The following is a 21,417-nucleotide window of genomic DNA, read 5'->3' as shown; positions in this document are numbered from 1 at the left end:
CTTACCTGCTTACTTATGAATAAACGGAAGCAGTGGTGACTTGTTTAGCCCAAAAGTTTATGAGTTCACAAACATGTTGTCAGATGACAAGGAGACAGATACGACTGCATGGACAAGGAGCAAGGCCATAAACACTTGGCAGAATAAATCACACTGAGTTGAAAAAATGGTTCAAATGGCTCTGAGCACTATGCGACTTAACAACTTAGGTCATCAGTCCCCTAGAACTTAGAACTACTTAAACCTAACTAACCTAAGGACATTACACACATTCATGCCCGAGGCAGGATTCGAACCTGCGACCTTCGCAGTCGCGTGGTTCCAGACTGAAGCGCCTAGAACCGCTCGGCCACAGAGGCCGCCCACTGAGTTGACAAAAGTTAAGGGATAGCGATATGCACATATACGGGTGGCGATAGTATCGCGTACACAAGCTATAAAAGAACAGTATATTGGCGGGGGTGTCATTTGTACTCAGGTGATTCATGTGAAAACTTTTCTGTCGTGATTACGGGTGCACTATGGGAATTAACAAAAAAAATGTTCAAATGTGTGTGAATCCCTAAGGGATCAAACTGCTGAGGTCATCGGTCCCTAGGCTTACACACTACTTAAACTAACTTACTCTAAGAACAACACACACACACACACACACACACACACACACACACATACAAACACACAAACACACACGCCCAAGGGAGAACTCGAACCTCCAGCTGGAGGGGCCGCGTAATCCGTGACATGGCGCTTCAAACCGCGCGTCCACTCCGCGCGGTAGGGAATTAACAGACTTTGAACGCGGAATGGGAGTTGGAGGTAAAAGCATGGGACATTTCATTTCGTAAATCGTTATGGAATTCACTACTGCGAGATTCTTTCTGTTAAGAGTGTGCCAAGAATACCAAATTACAAATGGTTCAAATGGCTCTGAGCACTATGGGACTCAACTGCTGAGGTCATTAGAACTAGTTAAGCCGAACTAACCTAAGGACATCAGAAACATCCATGCCCGAGGCAGGATTCGAACCTGCGACCGTAGCGGTCTTGCGGTTCCAGACTGCAGCGCCTTTAACCGCACGGCCACTTCGGCCGGCACCAAATTACAGGTATTACCTCTCACCATAGATAACGCAGTGGCCGACGGCCTTCACTTAACGACTTTCGTTAGTGGCAACGTATCCATTCGGACAGTACGGCGAAATTTCACGTTAATGGGCCATGGCAGCAGACGACCGACGCGAGTGCCTTTGCTAACGGGACGACGCCGCTGCAGCGTTTCTCCTGGGCTCGTGACGATGTCGGTTGGACCCTAGACGAGCAGAAAACCGTGGATTGGTCAGATGAGTCCCAATTTCAATTGATAAAAGCTGATGGTAGGGTTCGAGTGTGCAGCAGATCCGACCAAACCATGAACCAAAGTTGTCAACAAAGCACTGTGCAATCTGGTGGTGCCTGCACAACGGTGTGGGCTGTGTTTACGTGGAATGGACTGGCTCCTCTGCTCAAGCTGAACCGATCATTGACTGAAAATGGTTATGTTCGGCTGCTTGGAGAACATTTGTAGTCATTTGTTGACTTCATGCCCCCAAACTGCGATGGAATTTTTGTGAATGACAAAGTGCCATGTCGTCCGGCCGTTGTGGCCGAGCGGTTCTAGGCGTTTCAGGTCGTAGGTTCAAATTCTGCCTCGGACATGGACGGATTTGATGTCCTTAGGTTAGTTAGGTTTAAGTAGTTCTAAGTTCGAGGGGACTGATGACCTCAGATGTAAAGTCCCATAGTGCTCAGAGCCATTTGAATGCGCCATGTCACCGGGCCACAATTGTTCTCAATTGGTTTGAAGAACATTCTAGACAATTCGAGCGAATGATTTGGCCACTCAGATCGTCCGACTTGAATCACACCCGCTATGTTAGCCCAGCGCGCTAACGCGCTGCTTCCTGGACTCGGGTAGGCGCGCCGGCCCCGGATCGGATTAACGACGAGGGCCAGTGTGCCGGCCAGCCTGGATGTGGTTTTTAGGCGGTTTTACACATCCCCCTAGGTGAACACCGGGCTGGTCCCCACGTCCCGCCTCAGTCACACAGCTCGCAGACATCTGAACACTTTCGCACTATTCCATGGATTACACTAGTCGCAGACAGTTGGGGTACACTACTTCCTTCCCGGGGAGTACGGGGTGGCGGCAGGAAGGGCATCCGGCCACCCCTTAAACTAACATTGCCACATCCGATTAAACATGCCGACCCTGCGAATCTACAGGAAAAACGGCACAAGCAAAAGAAAGAAAGAATCGTCCGACTTGAATCCCATCGAACATTTGCGGGTCATAATCGAGAGCTCAGTTCGTGCACAAAATCCTGCACCGGTAACCCTTCCGCAATTATGGACGGCTGTAGAGGCAGCGTAGCTCAATATTTCTGCAGGGGACCTCCAGCGATTTGTTGAGTCCATGCAACGTCGAGTTGCTGCATTACGCCGGGAAAAAGCAGGTTCGCAATGATATTAGGAGGTATCCCATGACTTTTGTCACCTTAGTGTAATATGCAATGGCATTAAAAATGCTTACTTACCTGAACAGCTAGAAAGAATGGAGAAGCTACAACAAGCGTCTAGTCTTTATGTCGCAACGCACTGTTTCAATGTCTAACCAGTGCCAGTTTACCGCCATTCCAGCCAACGAAGATATATTTAAAGTGAGTATACTCTTAGACGACGGATGCACTTGACCGAACTTCCCTTACCACTTGCAGAGACAATGGCTGACAAAAGAAGAAGAGGAAGCACACTGGGGCCATGGTCCGATATCGGTGTAGTTAGGTACACGTAGACAGTGTTTGCGGATATGTAAATCATTTTGAGTTGCAGTTCTCTGGGGCAGCTACAACGGCCACCAGAATACATTAGTGTTTTTCGTGTTTGGTGTTGTTACCAGGTTTGACACGGTATATAAGGGGCGTGAACAGCGTCAGATGTTGATCACTGTCTACATCTACATCTACATACATACTCCGCAATCCACCATACGGTGCGTGGCGGAGGGTACCTCGTACCACAACTAGCATCTTCTCTCCCTATTCCACTGCCAAACAGAACGAGGGAAAAATGACTGCCTATATGCCTCTGTACGAGCTCTAATATCTCTTATCTTATCTTTGTGGTCTTTCCGCGAAATGTAAGTTGGCAGCAGTAAAATTGTACTGCAGTCAGCCTCAAATGCTGGTTCTATAAATTTCCTCAGTAGCGATTCACGAAAAGAACGCCTCCTTTCCTCTAGAGACTCCCGCCCGAGTTCCTGAAGCATTTTCGTAACACTCGCGTGATAATCAAACCTACCAGTAACAAATCTAGCAGCCCGCCTCTGAATTGCTTCTATGTCCTCCCTCAATCCGACCTGATAGGGACCCCAAACGCTCGAGCAGTACTCAACAATAGGTCGTATTATTGTTTTATAAGCGGTCTCCTTTACAGATGAACCATATCTTCCCAAAATTCTACAAATGAACCGAAGACGACTATCCGCCTTCCCCACAACTGCCATTACATGCATTCAGGTCTTACTCAGGCTCAGGATTTTCACATAAACTGTCTTGTACCATCCCAATTAAATATATTCCAATCTGGTGTGGTCCTGGTAATTTAGCGTTATTTCTTCCCTGTCTCTTATTGCCAAGTGAGTTTAAATTAGGACCTCTAAAGTGACTGTGTATTGCGTGTTGGAGTTTGCCTCACCAGCTGTAACGATACTTCTCACTTGTCCATTATCCGTTATGTCTACAAAGCTTGATATCGTTCAATTCATTCAGATATACAGACATGATGTTGTCGACTGAAAACGGTTTATTTGAAAATATTTTATTTCCTTCAATGACCGCAATAAATATCCTCATGTAGGTTAATGGTTTCAGTTGCGTATGACTATCTGAGATCTGTAGAAAGAAAAATCTACCATATATCATTGAATGTTCAGACCATATGGTCACTAGTCCAAGTTCTTAAACTTCTCTGCTGACAGTTTTGTCACTAAGTCCACTGTAGGTAAGAGTCATGCTTGCCTGAATAACACTGTGATATATATTTTTTATTTATAGTATGATTTTCTAAGCAGAATTTAAATACACTACTGGCCATTAAAATTGCTACACCATGAAGATGACGTGCCACAGACGCGAAATTTAACCGACAGGAAGAAGATGCTGTGATATGCAAATGATTAGTTTTCAGAGCATTCACACAAGGTTGGCGCCGGTGCCAACACCTACAACGTGCTGACATGAGGAAAGTTTCCAACCGATTTCTCATACACAAACAGCACTTGACCGGCGTTGCCTGGTGAAACGTTGTTGTGATGCCTCGTGTAAGGAGGAGAAATGCGTACCATCACGTTTCCGACTTTGATAAAGGTCGGATTGTAGCCTATCGCGACTGCGGTTTATCGTATCGCGACATTGCTGCTCGCTTGGTCGAGATCGAATGACTGTTAGGAGAATATGGAATCGGTGGGTTCAGGAGGGTAATACGGAACGCCGTGCTGGATCCCAACGGCCTCGTATCATTAGCAGTCGAGATGACAGGCATCTTACGCGCCTGGCTGTAACGGATCGTGCAGCCACGTCTCGATCCCTGAGTCAACAGATGGGGACGTTTGCAAGACAACAACCACCTGCACGAACAGTTCGACGATGTTTGCAGCAGCATGGACTATCAGCTCGGAGACCATGCCTGCGGTTACCCTTGACGCTGCATCACAGACAGGAGCGCCTGCGATTATGTACACAACTACGAACCTGGGTGCACGAATGGCAAAACGTAATTTTTTGGGATAATTCCAGGTTCTGTTTACAGCATCATGATGGTCGCATCCGTGTTTGGCGACATCGCGGTGAACGCACATTGGAAGCGCTTATTCGTCATCGACATACTGGCGTATCACCCGGCGCGATGGTAAGGGGTGCCATTGGTTACACGTCTCGGTCACCTCTTGTTCGCATTGACGGCTCTTTCAACAGTGGACGTTACGTTTCAGATGTGTTGCGACCTGTGGCTCTACTCTTCATTCGATCCCTGGGAAACCCTACATTTCAGCAGGATAATGCACGACCGCATGTTGCAGGTCCTGTACGGGCCTTTCTGGATACAGAAAATGTTCGACTGCTGCCCTGGCTAGCACATTCTCTAGATCTCTCACCAACTGAAAACGTCTGGTCAATGGTGGCCGAGCAACTGGCTCGTCACAATACGCCCGTCACTACTCTTGATGAACTATGGTATTGTGTTGAAACTGCATGGGCAGCTGTACCTGTACACGCAATCCAAGCTCTGTTTGACTCAATGCCCAGGCGTATCAAGGCCGTTATTACGGCCGGAGGTGGTTGTTGCGGGTACTGATTTCTCAGGATCTATGCACCCAAATTGCGTGAAAATGTAATCACATATCAGTTCTAGTGTAATATATTTGTCCAATGAATACCCATTTATCATCTGCATTTCTTCTTGGTGTAGCAATTTTAATGGCCAGTAGTGTATAATAGAAACTAGAACACATGTAATCTACAAACACACATCTGAATTTTTAATATAATCAGTTGTTTTTGCATCCTCAGGCACCGATAAGTGGTGCGAAACCGGTTGTAGATTTAATAAAAGTCATTGATACAGCCAGTGCGGAATTCTCTTTCGAAAAATGCCGAAGTTTGGCTGTGGTTGCCCGCCCTACAAAACAACATATAATCAGTTGTGTCGTTCGTTGCCGTTAGAAAATCGTGGGAAGTACCACGACAGGTCCTCTTGGGACATTCTGTAACTGTGTGACGAACGGTTTGCCTGGCTGCTTCACAATCGTAGTTTGGAGATCGAGCCTTACCCCATCTGTAAAGAAAGTCTATGTTTTCGGCATCATTGGTGCATATACTGTTAAAAAGTGTCCGTATTCTGCGTCATTGGCAAAAGGCAGGGAGTTTCTTTCTTATGCAGGGCAAATTATGGCAATGTGGAGGGCAAGCTTGATCGAAGCCGATTTCTTTCTAGGATAACCGCATCGTGATGGACAGAGAGTTGTGGATTGCTTTGTATGCGTTTAAACTCACGGAGTAGAGGTGCTTTTCATCGGAATCCGTGGCGCGGAATGTGCCTCAGTATGGACGTACTTTCGACAGGGTTTGATGTTAATGTACCACTGATAAGTCTATTGTGTTGTTCAGCTGTGCGTCTAGAGTTTATGCTTGTACGCTATTGAGCTATACAGGAAGACCATGCTCTGCGATATAGTAGACAAGTCCAGATGCTGAAGCACGCAGAGTTTCAACAGTGGAACCCCAGACTGTGCCGCACAACTTATGTAGGATGTTGTTCCTAGTTCGTACCTTCGCAGCGGTGTTTTCCAGGTGCTTCTTGTAGGACAGTGATCGGTCCAATGTAACCCCTAGATGTTTTTTGTGCTGATTATATTGGAGTAATCGGTCATCAAAATAGACTTGGAGCTGTCTAATCGCACTTCTGTTGCACAAATGAAAGCAAGCTCTCTCTGTCTTGGTGGGGTCTGGTTTCAGTCTCCATCTGCGAAAGTATGTTCACGCTATCGCTAGATCAAGTTAACATGGTTTCGCTTTCTTCAAAATTTCGATGTCCCACTGCCGACACCCAGTCATCGGCGTATCCGAACTAGCGAGATCTAGTTCCAGGTTTCAGGCATATCGGAGATGTACAGATTAAAAAGGAGTGGGGTTGAGAACAGATACTTGAGGTAGTCCATCATTTAACGTCTTTGAAGAGCTCTGATCCGGAATGACCTTCCAGCAAGCACGCTATTAATAAGTTGTGCTGCTTTTCTACGTGGGATTATTTGAATGTATTTTTAGAGAAGACCGTGTCTCCATATTGCAAGTTGCCGAGAATCTATAAATGCAGTTAACGTTTTAAATTCTTTTGAAAGCCTGCTTCTGTATGTAGATTGTGAGTGACATTATGTGGTCCGTACAGCTTCGTTCTGGACGAAAACCAGTTTCTTCAACAGGAATTTTCTCAAGTGTTATAGCCGAGATTCTTCTATAGATGCCTCTTTCAAGAAGATTGTATATTGAGCTAAGAAGGGCTATCGGATGCTAGCTTTTTGGATCGTTGCTTGCTTTCTCGGCTGACATTGGACTTTGTCATTCCGTTCGAGATTGTCATCATGACATCAGTGAAAAACTCTGGTAGCCATTTTTGGTTACATTAAACCTCCGTTGAAAACTTCGTCTTGTTGCAACAACACTGTGTTCTAGGCGGTGGAATTCCAATACCAGAAAAATCCTCTGTTATAAGGAATAAACCATGTTGTCTACAGCACACTTGCACGTTGTGAACAGCACACGCTTACAGCAGAAAGACGACGTACAGAATGGCGCACCCACAGACTGCGTTGTCTTCTATATCTTTCACATCACTTGCAGCGCCATCTGTTGTTGAAAATTGTAACTACTGTAATTTCGAAAGTTTGTCTGCCTGAGAATGTACTGTTGTCCCAAGCATATTGCAACAAACGGTGTATTTCTATCGCTGCTCGTTTAGTTTTTATTGCCGTTTCAAATATACCAGTCATTTTTGAAACACCCTGTAGATTATTACCTTCGGCCCAGCTTGCTAAGTTCCCCAAATGGAGCGCAGGGTGGGGGTTGTAGCGGCAGAGTTTCAGGTGTCCGTTCGGTGGCGCGGGTTATATATGTTACTGAAAGTTATTCCTCCCACTTTGACAGCGACTTCAAGAGTGATGTTAGTGACGGAAGTCTTGAGCAGGTCGATATGTTCCATGGAGGAGCGAACATACGTAGCGACCCCTGTGATATGTGGCTCCTAACAATCACATCCTGGTATTTTCCCTCTTTTGGTGATGTGATGTAACAAATTTTCCAAAGCACTATCAGAGGAGTGCTTCAGAAGTTGTATGGGACACCTTATCAGAAAATAAATTTGTGTTAACATTAACAGATTTCTTTATTCCCCCTAAAATATTATTTGTTTTTTTTTTATGACCTTACAGTGCCATAAACTTTGTATGTGAATATTTTTCTAGATAGAATATTAACTTTTAATGTGAATAAATTGTTCAGGTATGTCTATTTCTGTGTGTTTTATCCTTAAAATGGTGTTTTCCCGATAAGTTGCGACAGATTATGCTCCGTTTTACGCTTTCCAGATCTAACAAAAATGTTCACTCTTTACTGGCATTTAGTGATGTAGCACTGTTTCTTTTTTCCAATAGACATACGGAAGCGCAGCTAAATAATAATCAATTTTCGGGCTTGGCCAAGACTTTTGTTTGTGTACTCCATAATGCTATCTTTCAATAGTTAAAAAATATTATAGAATAGTAAGCACAGAAAATTCATGGTTTTCATCTCATCTGCGTTACAGAAAGCAGAATGTATCTTCCATGTCGGTCAAATAGTAATAAGCATTAAAAATTTAAATCAGTCATTCATCGTATGCTGCATGGTTCTATTTTCTGTTACACGTAAGTGATAAAAGCATATGAATAAAAAGTCATACCAGTTTCCTTATTGAAAAGGCACCGAACTAAATATCAGAAAAGTCAACAAATCGGTCATGGCTGATGGATTATGATTTAAATTTTGACAAATCTCCGTAATTACGTTTCAGTACTTCTTTTAGAGCATCAAAAACTACATAATAGTGTACTTAAATTGTGAAATGCAGGAAGTAGAAATTTTTTAAGTTTTTGGGACCACAGATAGCTTCAATTGTAAAATCCATACCCTAGAAATAATATGCATCCTAGTCAACTACATTTGCGGTATACATGTCTGTGGTTAGATGAATGAAGAAAATAGTTGATTCTGCACATTTCCAATCTGTAGTCAGTAACTGAATCAGTTTTGAGGAAACTCAGATTACAGAAATTGTATTTCCAGAATACAGAAACGTGTTTTAATAATTATATCTCGTGTTCTAGAACATCCTGCGGAAACCTCTTCAAAAGGTGGTAATTTGGCAACTACTTCACAGAATATATATTCATTAATGTCTTCTATCATTACCAATGTTTCTTTTTACTTGAAAAACGATCTTTTCAAGGATTCAGGAATGTAAAATTAGTATAGAAAGGAGACATGTACGTGGGCATACATGCATTCAACAACCTATAAAATGTCTTCTAAGTAATATGACGGAGCTTGAGATTGATTTTAAGAATTTTCTATTGGAAACAGGTTCTACTCAGTTGAAGGGTGTCACAGAAACTAAAAATTGATGGCGTATGATATTTTATGATTATCGTTAGTACTGTAATACAGTGCTATTACATGATGTTGATTCATTTCATTGTATTGCACCCAAATAAAATATGCTTCTTTTGACTCAGCTGTACGTCCGAGAGATCCCTCTCGGGATCCAGAGAATACTGCTATCGTAATGTAGGGGTAAATGTAAACAATGATGTCCAAAAATTTTAGGATAAAAATTATACGTACGGCAGAGGATCCTAAAAGGAATATTGTGATGGAAACTATTAATCCTTGCCAATTGGCAGCAAGAACTGAAAACGATAGCAACTGTGCTAAGTGGCAACCACCAGCCACAAAGAAATCATAAAATTTTTCCACAATGTCTCAAGTGCCCCTGTAGTCTGGTGCAGAATGTGACAGACAGCCAGGACCATAGTAACCAGTTTCGCTTCAGTTTCTACAGGATTTTCATTCGTCAACGACTCCATGCATCACCACAGCAAAATATCCGTCGTGAACACGTCAATGACGATTGTGTATTTATCAAGATTGCATCACGAACACACATTTTTCATTCAAAGTCTCAAATCGGTTGAAGCTTGTGTTTCCAACAGTTGGTTTCTTACCTCAAAATTCTCGGTTTATTACCCTCCAGTATCCGCATAATTTTGACCCCAAAGGAGTAAGATGACCCGTATAAGACGTACAGGGTTATTACAAATGATTGAAGCGATTTCACAGCTCTACAATAACTTTATTATTTGAGATATTTTCACAATGCTTTGCACACACATACAAAAACTCAAAAAGTTTTTTTAGGCATTCACAAATGTTCGATATGTGCCCCTTTAGTGATTCGGCAGACATCAAGCCGATAATCAAGTTCCTCCCACACTCGGCGCAGCATGTCCCCATCAATGAGTTCGAAAGCATCGTTGATGCGAGCTCGCAGTTCTGGCACATTTCTTGGTAGAGGAGGTTTCAACACTGAATCTTTCACATAACCCCACAGAAAGAAATCGCATGGGGTTAAGTCGGGAGAGCGTGGAGGCCATGACATGAATTGCTGATCATGATCTCCACCACGACCGATCCATCGGTTTTCCAATATCCTGTTTAAGAAATGCCGAACATCATGATGGAAGTGCGGTGGAGCACCCTCCTGTTGAAAGATCAAGTCGGTGCTGTCGGTCTCCAGTTGTGGCATGAGCCAATTTTCCAGCATGTCCAGATACACGTGTCCTGTAACGTTTTTTTCGCAGAAGAAAAAGGGGCCGTAAACTTTAAACCGTGAGGTTGCACAAAACACGTTAATTTTTGGTGAATTGCGAATTTGCTGCACGAATGCGTGAGGATTCTCTACCGCCCAGATTCGCACATTGTGTCTATTCCCTTCACCATTAAGAAAAAATGTTGCTTCATCACTGAAAACAAGTTTCGCACTGAACGCATCCTCTTCCATGAGCTGTTGCAACCGCGCCGAAAATTCAAAGCGTTTGACTTTGTCACCGGGTGTCAGGGCTTGTAGCAATTGTAAACGGTAAGGCTTCTGCTTTAGCCTTTTCCGTAAGATTTTCCAAACCGTCAGCTGTGGTACGTTTAGCTCCCTGCTTGCTTTATTCGTCGACTTCCGCGGGCTACGCGTGAAACTTGCCCGCACGCGTTCAACCGTTTCTTCGGTCACTGCAGGCCGACCCGTTGATTTCCCCTTACAGAGGCATCCAGAAGCTTTAAACTGCGCATACCATCGCCGAATGGAGTTAACAGTTGGTGGATCTTTGCTGAACTTCGTCCTGAAGTGTCGTTGCACTGTTATGACTGACTGATGTGAGTGCATTTGAAGCACGACATACGCTTTCTCGGCTCCTGTCCCCATTGTGTCTCACTGCGCTCTCGAGCGCTCTGGCGGCAGAAACCTGAAGTGCGGCTTCAGCCGAACAAAACTTTATGAGTTTTTCTACGTATATGTAGTGTGTCGTGACCATATGTCAATGAATGGAGCTACAGTGAATTTATGAAATCGCTTCAATCATTTGTAATAGCCCTGTATTTCGACATCTAAAATTGCAGTGTAGTCACATAGGTGGTATATAACCTACAACTGGAGCGCTGTTGACACATTGCGCAAGGATGACAGGCATGCAAGAATTTCCATTCCGTACACGAGTATTCGTAATGTTCAACGTTAAACCATTTTAATGTTGATAAACAGATCCCTAAGTTATTTGTACCACCTCAGTTTATACCCCGCTTCTTTGTTTAGTGAATCTGATCGCTAGGTAAATGAGCAAGGCAGCCTGGACGCCAAACTAGTTGTAAATTTTGTGTCGCTTTTGTTCCAGATGAGAAGAACATGATGTACCTGTACACGCAGCTGGTGTTCCACTGGTCAGCTGACGTGTACAGTGACTTCAAGACCTTCCAGTCTGCTGCCTATGTGTTGGGTGAGTAATGTTTAGCTTTAAACTGCTTAAAGCTCCATGTACATGTATTGTCGTTAAGGGGGTGTTCTGTTCTGGACAGGAAACCTGCTTCTATGGGAAAAGACTCGGGAATTAATTGAGCGTGGTCCGTAACTTGTTGCGAGACAACTGTGTATCAGATTGCTCCTCTTCCTGATTCATCCTCCCACTTCATTTCTCCGAGCGCTTTTAATTTTGCAACATTTTTAAATTCTATGAATGTTTTTGAAACTCAGCGTAGGGCGTGGTATATTACGAGTGTAATCCCAAAAGTAAGGTCTCCTATTTTTTTTTTTAAGTATATAGACCTGTTTATTTCTTCAATGGTTTACATCAGTTTACAGCTTGAACATTTTGCTATTTTTCGACATAATTAACATTTCTATCGATGCCTTTTTTTAGACACTGTGACAGTTTTTGTGTGCCCATGTCATACCAGCTCGTCGTTGGAGCTGAATCGCTTTCCGGCCAAATGTTCTTTTAACCTAGGGAACCTGGGCGCCAAGTCAGGACTGTAGGGTGGGAGGGTGATTATGTTCCACTGAAACTGTTGCAGGAGAGCAACAGTTTGCCGAGCGATGTGTGGGCGAGCGTTGTCATGGAGAAATTGTACGCCCTTGCTCAACATTCCTCTTCTCCGGTCCTGAATGGCCCGTTTCAGTTTTTTCAGAGTCTCACAGTACCTGTCGGCGTTAATTGTGGTCCCAGCGATTCACCTCCGACGACGAGGTGAAAGAAGAGGTTCATAACCTTCTGAATAGCATGGCGGCGATATTAGCCGAGCGGTCTAGGGCGCTGCAGTCATGGACTGTGCGGCTGGTCCCGGCGGAGGTTCGAGTCCTCCCTCGGGCATGGCTGTGTGTGTTCGTCCTTAGGATAATTTTGGTTAAGTAGTGTGTAAGCTTAGGGACTGATGACCATAGCAGTTAAGTCCCATAAGATTTCACACACATTTGACATTTTTTTTTTGGCATGGCGGCGAGCTGGTATGACATGGGCATACAAAAACTGCCACAGCGTCTACAAAAATGCTTCGACATAAATGGTGATTGTGTCGAAAAATAGCTAAATGTTCAAGCTGTAAACTGATGTAAACCATTGTAGAAATAAACGGGTCTATGCACTTATAAAAAAATAGGAGACCTTACTTTTGGGATTACCCAAGTACTTTCAGAAAAAAACGGCTATGAGGAAGAAATGTAACAGTTGCTGGTAACCACCTGATTCTAAATTTGTATCAAGAACATCACTGAACAGTTTAATGAGAAAATTACTAACAGCGTCTTGCAGATTGTGTCATGTCGCTCTATGCTGCCATGTTTGTGACTGTCATGAATTCATTGGTTCCCAGATTTCATACAGGACGAACCACCTAAAACTTGCTCCTCAAATATTGCGGAAATGGAAAGTGCTGTTGACGTGCAGTTCCCACAGAATGGATTGGTAGTCAGGAGCTCGTATCTTTAGCCAATGAAAAGATTGTAATAATACTTAGCAAATGTTTTCTTGTGTAGACATACACTTTTTTTTAAAATGGAACAATGCCTATTTCGCTTACGTCAATCTGTTGTAGAATAATGGAACATGTTTTGTGTTCTCGTATTATGACGTTCTTAGATAATACAAATCTCCTTCATCATAACCAACATGGATTCCGCAAACAGAGGTCATGTGAAACTCAGCTCGCCCTATTTGCCCAAGAAATTCACAGTGCCGTAGACACTGGCGAGCAGATTGATGCCGTATTCCTGGACTTCAGGAAGGCATTTGATACGGTTCCGCACTTACGTTTAGTGAAAAAAATACGAGGTTACGGAATATCGGACCAGGTTTGTGATTGGATTCAGGATTTCCTAGAAGAAAGAACACAACATGTCATTCTTAACGGTTCAAAATCTGCAGATGTAGAGGTAATTTCGGGAGTACCGCAGGGAAGCGTGATAGGACCTTTATTGTTTACAATATACATAAATGACTTAGTTGACAACATCGGTAGCTCCGTGAGGCTATTTGCAGATGACACGGTTGTCTACAAGAAAGTAGCAACATCAGAAGACTCGTACGTACTCCAGGAGGACCTGCAGAGGATTAATGCATGGTGCGACAGCTGGCAGCTTTCCCTAAACGTAGATAAATGTAATATAATGCGCATACATAGGGGCAGAAATCCATTCCAGTACGATTATGCCATAGGTGGTAAATCATTGGAAGCGGTAACGACCGTAAAATACTTAGGAGTTACTATCCGGAGCGATCTGAAGTGGAATGATCACATAAAACAAATAGTGGGAAAAGCAGGCGCCAGATTGAGATTCATAGGAAGAATTCTAAGAAAATGTGACTCATCGACGAAAGAAGTAGCTTACAAAACGCTTGTTCGTCCGATTCTTGAGTATTGCTCATCAGTATGGGACCCTTACCAGGTTGGATTAATAGAAGAGATAGACATGATCCAGCGAAAAGCAGCGCGATTCGTCATGGGGACATTTAGTCAGCGCGAGAGCGTTACGGAGATGCTGAACAAGCTCCAGTGGCGGACACTTCAAGAAAGGCGTTACGCAATACGGAGAGGCTTATTATCGAAACTACGAGAGAGCACATTCCGGGAAGAGATGGGCAACATATTACTACCGCCCACATATATCTCGCGTAATGATCACAACGAAAAGATCCGAGAAATTAGAGCAAATACGGAGACTTACAAGCAGTCGTTCTTCCCACGCACAATTCGTGAATGGAACAGGGAAGGGGGGATCAGATAGTGGTACAATAAGTACCCTCCGCCACACACCGTAAGGTGGCTCGCGGAGTATAGATGTAGATTGACAGTAACAGACTAAAAGTAGGGTACATCAGACTGTCAGTGATGTTTATCGCAGGATTCCAGAGCGAGTCATTTACGAGATATCTTATTTTGAAAAGTTCCCACACCAACACTTGCGCAATACCTTGGTGGCACACGCTAAAGAATAACACAAGTGCATACATTAGTTGTGTGGATTCTGACCAGTAACGAGACAACTGACCACCACAGATTGTGTTCAAAATGAACTCAGGCAGCGGCAATATACGTTTCCAAATGCTGCACGCACGCTAGTATTTCAGCGGAGATGTTGGGGCAGGCTGCAGTAATACGTCGTTGCATATCATCGGTTGCTTTGGTATGATCTTATAGATAACGTCTTTCAACTTTCCCCACAGAAAAAAAGTCTACAGGCGTCAGGTTCGGGGAGCGGGCCAGCGAAGCTACAGGTTCGCTGCGTTCAAGCAAACGTTTTGGAAACAAATCGTGGTGACATGCTGTAGAACTTCTTGTAATAGGGCTGGACAGCCATCATATTAGTACCACAGGTTCCTCCTAATCTACAAAGGAATGTCTTCTAGCATCCGTGGAAAATGGTCTTTTAGGAGGCTGCAGTACTCGTTCACCATCAGTGTTCCGTCTACGGATAACGATCCTATCAGCTGATAGTTGACAATCCCACAACACACGTTTGCCCTCCATGAACCCTGGCGTTCCACATGACGAAGCCAACGGGGACTGTCAACAGACCATTAGTGCATGTTTCGGCGGCTTTACCTGGCCGTGATTGTTAAATGTGGTTTCTAGAATGAAATTTTCACTCTACAGCGCTGATATGAAACGTCCTGGCAGATTAAAACTGTGTGCCGGACCGAGACTCGAACTCGGGACCTTTGCCTTTCGCGGCCAGTACCTCGTCTCCTACCTTCCAAACTTTACAGAAGCTCTCCTGCGAACCTTGCAGAACTAGCACTCCTGAAAGAAAGGATATTGCGGAGACATGGCTTAGCCACAGCCTGGGGGATGTTTCTAGAATGAAATGCAAGATTCGCAGGAGAGCTTCTGTAAAGTTTGGAAGGTAGGAGACGAGGTACTGGCAGAAGTAAAGCTGTGAGGACGGGGCGTGAGTCGTGTGTGGGTAGCTCAGTTGGTAGAGCACTTGCCGGCGAAAGGCAAAGGTCCCGAGTTCGAGTGTCGGTCCGGCGCACAGTTTTAATCTGCCAGGAAGTTTCATATCAGCGCACACTCCGCTGTAGAGTGAAAATTTCATTCTAGAAACATCCCCCAGGCTGTGGCTAAGCCATGTCTCCGCAATATCCTTTCTTTCAGGAATGCTAGTTCTGCAAGGTTCGCAGGAGAGCTTCTGTAAAGTTTGGAAGGTAGGAGGCGAGGTACTGGCAGAAGTAAAGCTGTGAGGACGGGGCGTGAGTCGTGCGTGGGTAGCTCAGTTGGTAGAGCACTTGCCCGCGAAAGGCAAAGTTCCCGAGTTCGAGTCTCGGTCCGGCACACAGTTTTAATCTGCCAGGAAGTTTCAAATGTGGCTTTATCACTAAACAAGATACACGATACATCTGGAGTATCCTGTTGTAGTGTCTATGTACGGAAGTTAACACGATTCTCATAATCGTTTCCACGCAGCTCTTGATGGAGGAAGATGTGATAGGTATGGGACCTATGACGATGCAGAATGCAAAGGTCACTTGCGTGACGTATTGCAGTTCCTCGTGCGATTGCGCGGAAGCTAACGTGTGGATCAACTGCAACAGCACCAAGAACATTACCAGTAATGTCCCCCTCTTCTGTCGTCACTTGTTTACTTCTGTTACGTTGTCTATGTGTTACACTACTACTTTTACGTAACTGGTTGAAGAGTTTGATAAATAACTGCCGAGACGAACTGCGTTCTTCCTACGCTTTCCATACATAATGAGCATGTCGGCTTTTTCTCCATTGGTAAATCCCATCGTCCACTCTCAACCTACTGCTTGGACCGTTACTCACTAAATGACTAGCAAGTCGCAATGCTTTCAAGGTACACACAAGCACACTTTAAGCAGACATAACAACATCGTACCTAGCAACTACGCAGATTGAATTGCATATAAGAAGTGTCAGTGTGGAAACTTTTCAAAATACATATCCTAAACGACACACACTAGAACCCTGCAACAAACACCACTGACGTCCTCATTTACCCTACTTTTAGTTCGTTAATGTCAATCGGCATTATTCGATTTAAAAATGTGCCTGTTTGAGCAAAAAAACGCTTTCCAAGTATTATTACAATCTATTCGTTGGCGAACAATACGAGCCGCTGACTAAAATCCATTCTGTTAAAACCGCGTATCAGCAACACTTTCCATTTCCGCAATATTTGCGGTGGAAGTTTTAAGTGATTCACGCTGTATACTATTCCGAAACTTCACAAGCAAGGTGTGTCTATGCGTTCCGTCGCGCTGGAGTGTATGCCTACTATAAACTAATAGTACGACTGGAACCTTTAACTGGAAGATGGTGATGAGGTCCCATACTCCGAGAAGCGTAGGGGACGATGCGGGAGACCCGCACCGCAGTACTGGGCAATATGCTAGTGGAGGTGGTTTGCCATTGCCTTCCTCCGACCGTAATGGGGATCAATGCTGATGACAACGACGACACAACAACACCCAGTCATCTCGAGGCAGGGAAAACCCTGACCCCGCCGGGAATCGAACCCGGGACCCCGTGAACGGGAAGCGAGAACGCCACCCATGTTTTGAAATTTTAAAAGTCTGTGTACTTTATTAAGCAATGATAAATTAATATTACTTATTAATTTGTAAACATAGATTATTTTATTATTTACCGGTTAGTGAGTGTAACTCGGTGGCTAAGTGCGCGTTACACAGTGCGTACAAAGTAGGAGGGAGGTAATGGCGTAAATAAAGATGAGAGGGATCACGACATGTACCTGGATAGCTCAGTCGGTAAGAGCGTTTCCAGCGAAAGACAAAGGATCCGAGCTCGATTCCAGATCCGGCACAGAGTTTTAATGTGCCGAGATGTTTCAACAAATACAAAGTTCTGGATACAGTGTAACCTCCCCCTCACTTACCGACCTTAATGACAGTGAAAAATGAAACCGCGTGTACCTAATGGGAGTTTTGGAAAAGCAATCGTCACCGAAGTTAACCTGTCGGTAAAGAGGGAGGAAAGGGTTACATCTAAATGAAAGGAAAAATGCAAATGAAACTGGTGGAAATTAATTTTGAAAAGGGGTAAAGTTAATAAAGAAAGTAAATGTGCGGCCGTTACGTTAACAATTAACTAGCGGTAATTAGATATTTGAGATTTGGGGGAAATCACGGTCGCCAGTCCTAAGGACAATTACTATAGTAACTGAAAAAGAAAGGTTATTACACATATAATTAACACTAGAAGCGTGGCAACTGAAGGTTGACACGTGTAGTGTGAAAACTGAAAGTTTGTCAGAAGTAATAAATTTCGCTACACCCTGACTTAATTTAGCAAAAGAATTAATAACCGGAAAATCGAAAGTTAATTTAGTGACTGAAGTTAATAGTGAGCTTTCTTTCTGAAGCACATCGAAATTCAGTAAAATACGGTTAGTCTTGGACTACCTCAACAATCATTCAAAAACTACTTGAATCTACGCAATTTAGAAATAAGAGATTTAACTTTGAACTTGAATTAAATGATCCTGAACAATTAACAATAGTAAAATTTAGTACGTACCAAGCTGAGCTGCAGTCACAGGTAAGCTAAAATACGATAACAAAACTCGCACTCTTAATTTGTGCTTGTGTAATCTGAATATTGAAGCCAGCTATGAATACCTTTGAGATTAAAGCAGTGAAATGATGTTACTTTAATGCTGGCGTCTGAATTTCAATGATACTCGGGTTCATTCCGGAAAAGGAAGGGACCTTGCTTGGTAATGCAATTGGGACAATGAGCAACAAAGGTTCATGCTAAGTTGCTGTAATTTTGCGAGGCAAATGGAACAATTTGAAAAGCTGAGGTCTGCCATACAGTTCTGAAACTTTACGTGCTTTTAGTCTTCCTTGTTGGTTGATTGAAGGTTTGAAGCCGTCGATCGAGGAGGTGGCGACAGTCACTCATTGTCGGCCGTCGCTGTTGCAGAAGCTGGATGTTGGCGCGCCTTCTTCTCGACACGGTCACCAGGCGAAACGGGCTCTTGATGTGCGCCAGCTAATGCTTCCCGTCCGCGACACCATGTCAGAAACTATCATCGCGAGTCGAGCGCAATTACATGCTGCCAAACCCCGAAAGCGCGGCAACTCGCGGGAGCGTCACACCACCTGCTCCACTCGCTACTCCCGCCAGACTCTCCACTGTTCCGCCCGCGCTCCACGCGGCAGAGTTAACACTACCAAAGATCCTACAAACTTTGATTCTTCACACGACCTATCGATGTAATCGTTCGATAGCAGTTTTCCCTAGGCAAGACCCAGCGTAAAAATACAAATACTCTTTACACAACAAACCAATTATACATCGACATAAGTGCATAAATATATATATACAAACAGTAAAACATTTACAATATATAAAGAGACAGAAATGTCATATCTTGAGGTAACAAAACAAGGAAAAAAATAATAGTACAATAGATGGAAATAGGAGGATATGCATTTCCGGCGTTACACGTGCCCCACATTGTCTGAGGATGTTCGTGTAACGTAAACAGACTCAGAAAATGTCCCAAAAAAGAAACAGCGGAAATGCATATGCTCAAAACATAAACAAAATTTAGCATTCATCTAATTAACCATAAATCAATTTTTTAGACCATAATAATTGAGTGGAGACACTCCTAATCTTATTCCACTCTGTCATCTTGATCAAAATAAAACAGGTTGACAACATATTAAAATTCATAGAAAATATAGAAAATGGTTTAGCTATTCCAAAATCATTAAAATTCGTAACACTCTGAGGAATGGAATACTATTTGCAAAATTAATTAGATTGCATGGTCATAAAACCAGGTAGATCAAAATACGCAAATAAATAATTAAATAGACTACACATTTTATATAACCTTTTCATAATTAATATTCTCGTCACGAGAATCTACTTAACGCTAAACAAGAAAATAATACACATCAGATCGAAAAAACCATAAATATTGACAGTAGAATTCTTTTAGCTGTCCAGGAAGAAAAACAATTCCGCCTTCCGTACTCGCAAGTACAAAGAATGCCGACAGCGGCCCAAGAGCCAACAGCGGCACAAGAGCCGACAGCGGCTCGCCTCGCCAGTATTGTTGCGCCCGCGTGTGCGGCACGCTTGATCTCACTCGCCCTTGTGACGGCGTTTCCAGAACGTCCGTTCCAATGAATTCTTTCGGAAAAACTCACTCCCGAGTAATCTCAAGGAGTCCATAAACACTATCACAGTGGATAACTCAACACTGTCCATCATCACACGCATGTACTAGCCTGAAACTTAAAACAGCGTCTAAGTACATCGGCAATGACTAGTAAATCACATATTTATGGAATCTTACAGCTAGTTACAAAATCATATTTACAATGCTTAATCTACTGTGACTCAGCTGAAAACTTAAACTAGCAGCTTGGATTTTTAAATTGATTAATATTCAGTAACTCTTAAATCATTTAATCAACATAAATTACTTATTAATTACAACTTCTTTAATGACCTCTAGGTCAGGCAAAAGCATCGCCACATGGCACATCCTTAAATCTTACACTCTATATCTACATACTGTGCAAATTACCCTATCTGTGGTACTAATCAATCCTTGGTTGGTACAATTTCAAGTCTACAATATTCCGTAAGCATTTGTGTGAGGTATACCAATGACTTTATATGGTCCATTATAAACAAACTTAAATTTAGAGATTTCATGGTCTATCTCGCTCGATTTCTCATGAGCTTTTACAAGTACTAAGTCTCCGATTGCAAACTTAGCAAAACGCGCTTTAGCGTCATGACGACGTATGCGAGCATCAGCTTTTAGCTTCGTTACTTCTCGCAAACGATCTTTTTTCACACCAATACTAATGTCAATCCGTGGAGGGAATTTGATTACCACTTCCACTAAACTTTTACTTCTGTCATCCAACAGGATTTCCTCTGGAGAAAATCCCGTAGATTCATGTCTCAAGGTGTTCATAATTCTCTTAAATTCTGCTTCATATTTGCCCCATGCCCTATGGTTGTGATGGCAGTAGGTACGGGAAAGTCGGCCTCGTCTTTGTTCGTGTGTTACGTTTGACACACCTTCCACAATACTTTCCAATTCACTTTCTACATTATTGTCAATGCCGAGATTCCTCACATTACAGTAGTTCAAATTCATACCTACGTCAATACCATCCGGCCAGTTAACAATGTGTATAGGCTGGTATTGCCTATGCACACCGTCTCCTGCCTCGTCAAAACTAACTACTATTGTTTTATCTTGGGACGTACATGTCAACGTTTTGCTTTCGCAGTTAATCACTGCACGGTACTTTAATAGCCAATCTAACCCGATAATTACTTCCGTAGTTAAGTCTGGCACGACGACAAACTCTTGTTCAAATCGTGCCCCACATATCTCGAAGTTGACAAAAATCTGTTTTGTGACCGGTTTACTGGCCTTCCCAGTAGCACCGATAATTTTCACTCCTGTTACTGGCATAACTACGATGCCAGGTCTGTCTTTCAGTAACTCAAATATTTTCCCAGATACAGCACTCAATTCTGCACCGGTGTCAATCAACACGTTTAGTTGTAGGTCGTGCATATTAACAGACACTACTATCTGTCTACACTTGTCCTCGACTGTTTCTTTATTTTCCCACAGTAAATCCTCGTCTATATCCAGGTCATTCCAGAAAAAACCATCCGGCTTTGATCCTAAATCCGGTTTATCTGGCGGCTTTTTCAGCCT

At 43.3% G+C, this 21,417-nt stretch overlaps 1 protein-coding gene across 1 annotated transcript in view; it reads left to right on the top strand.

Moving 5' to 3' along the window:
• The window catches only part of LOC124606656 (proton-coupled folate transporter), a 329,568-nt gene that overhangs the window by 209,966 nt on the left and 98,185 nt on the right, over positions 1 to 21,417 (top strand). Inside the window, exon 6 of the mRNA XM_047138661.1 lies at positions 11,567 to 11,668. Within this exon, the coding sequence (XP_046994617.1) occupies positions 11,567 to 11,668 (102 nt within the window). The remainder of the gene's footprint in view (positions 1 to 11,566; positions 11,669 to 21,417) is intronic.

The sequence above is a fragment of the Schistocerca americana genome, chromosome 3 (assembly GCF_021461395.2).
Source record: "Schistocerca americana isolate TAMUIC-IGC-003095 chromosome 3, iqSchAmer2.1, whole genome shotgun sequence".
Classification (NCBI taxonomy): domain Eukaryota; kingdom Metazoa; phylum Arthropoda; class Insecta; order Orthoptera; family Acrididae; genus Schistocerca; species Schistocerca americana.
This window is presented reverse-complemented; position numbering and strand designations above follow the sequence as displayed.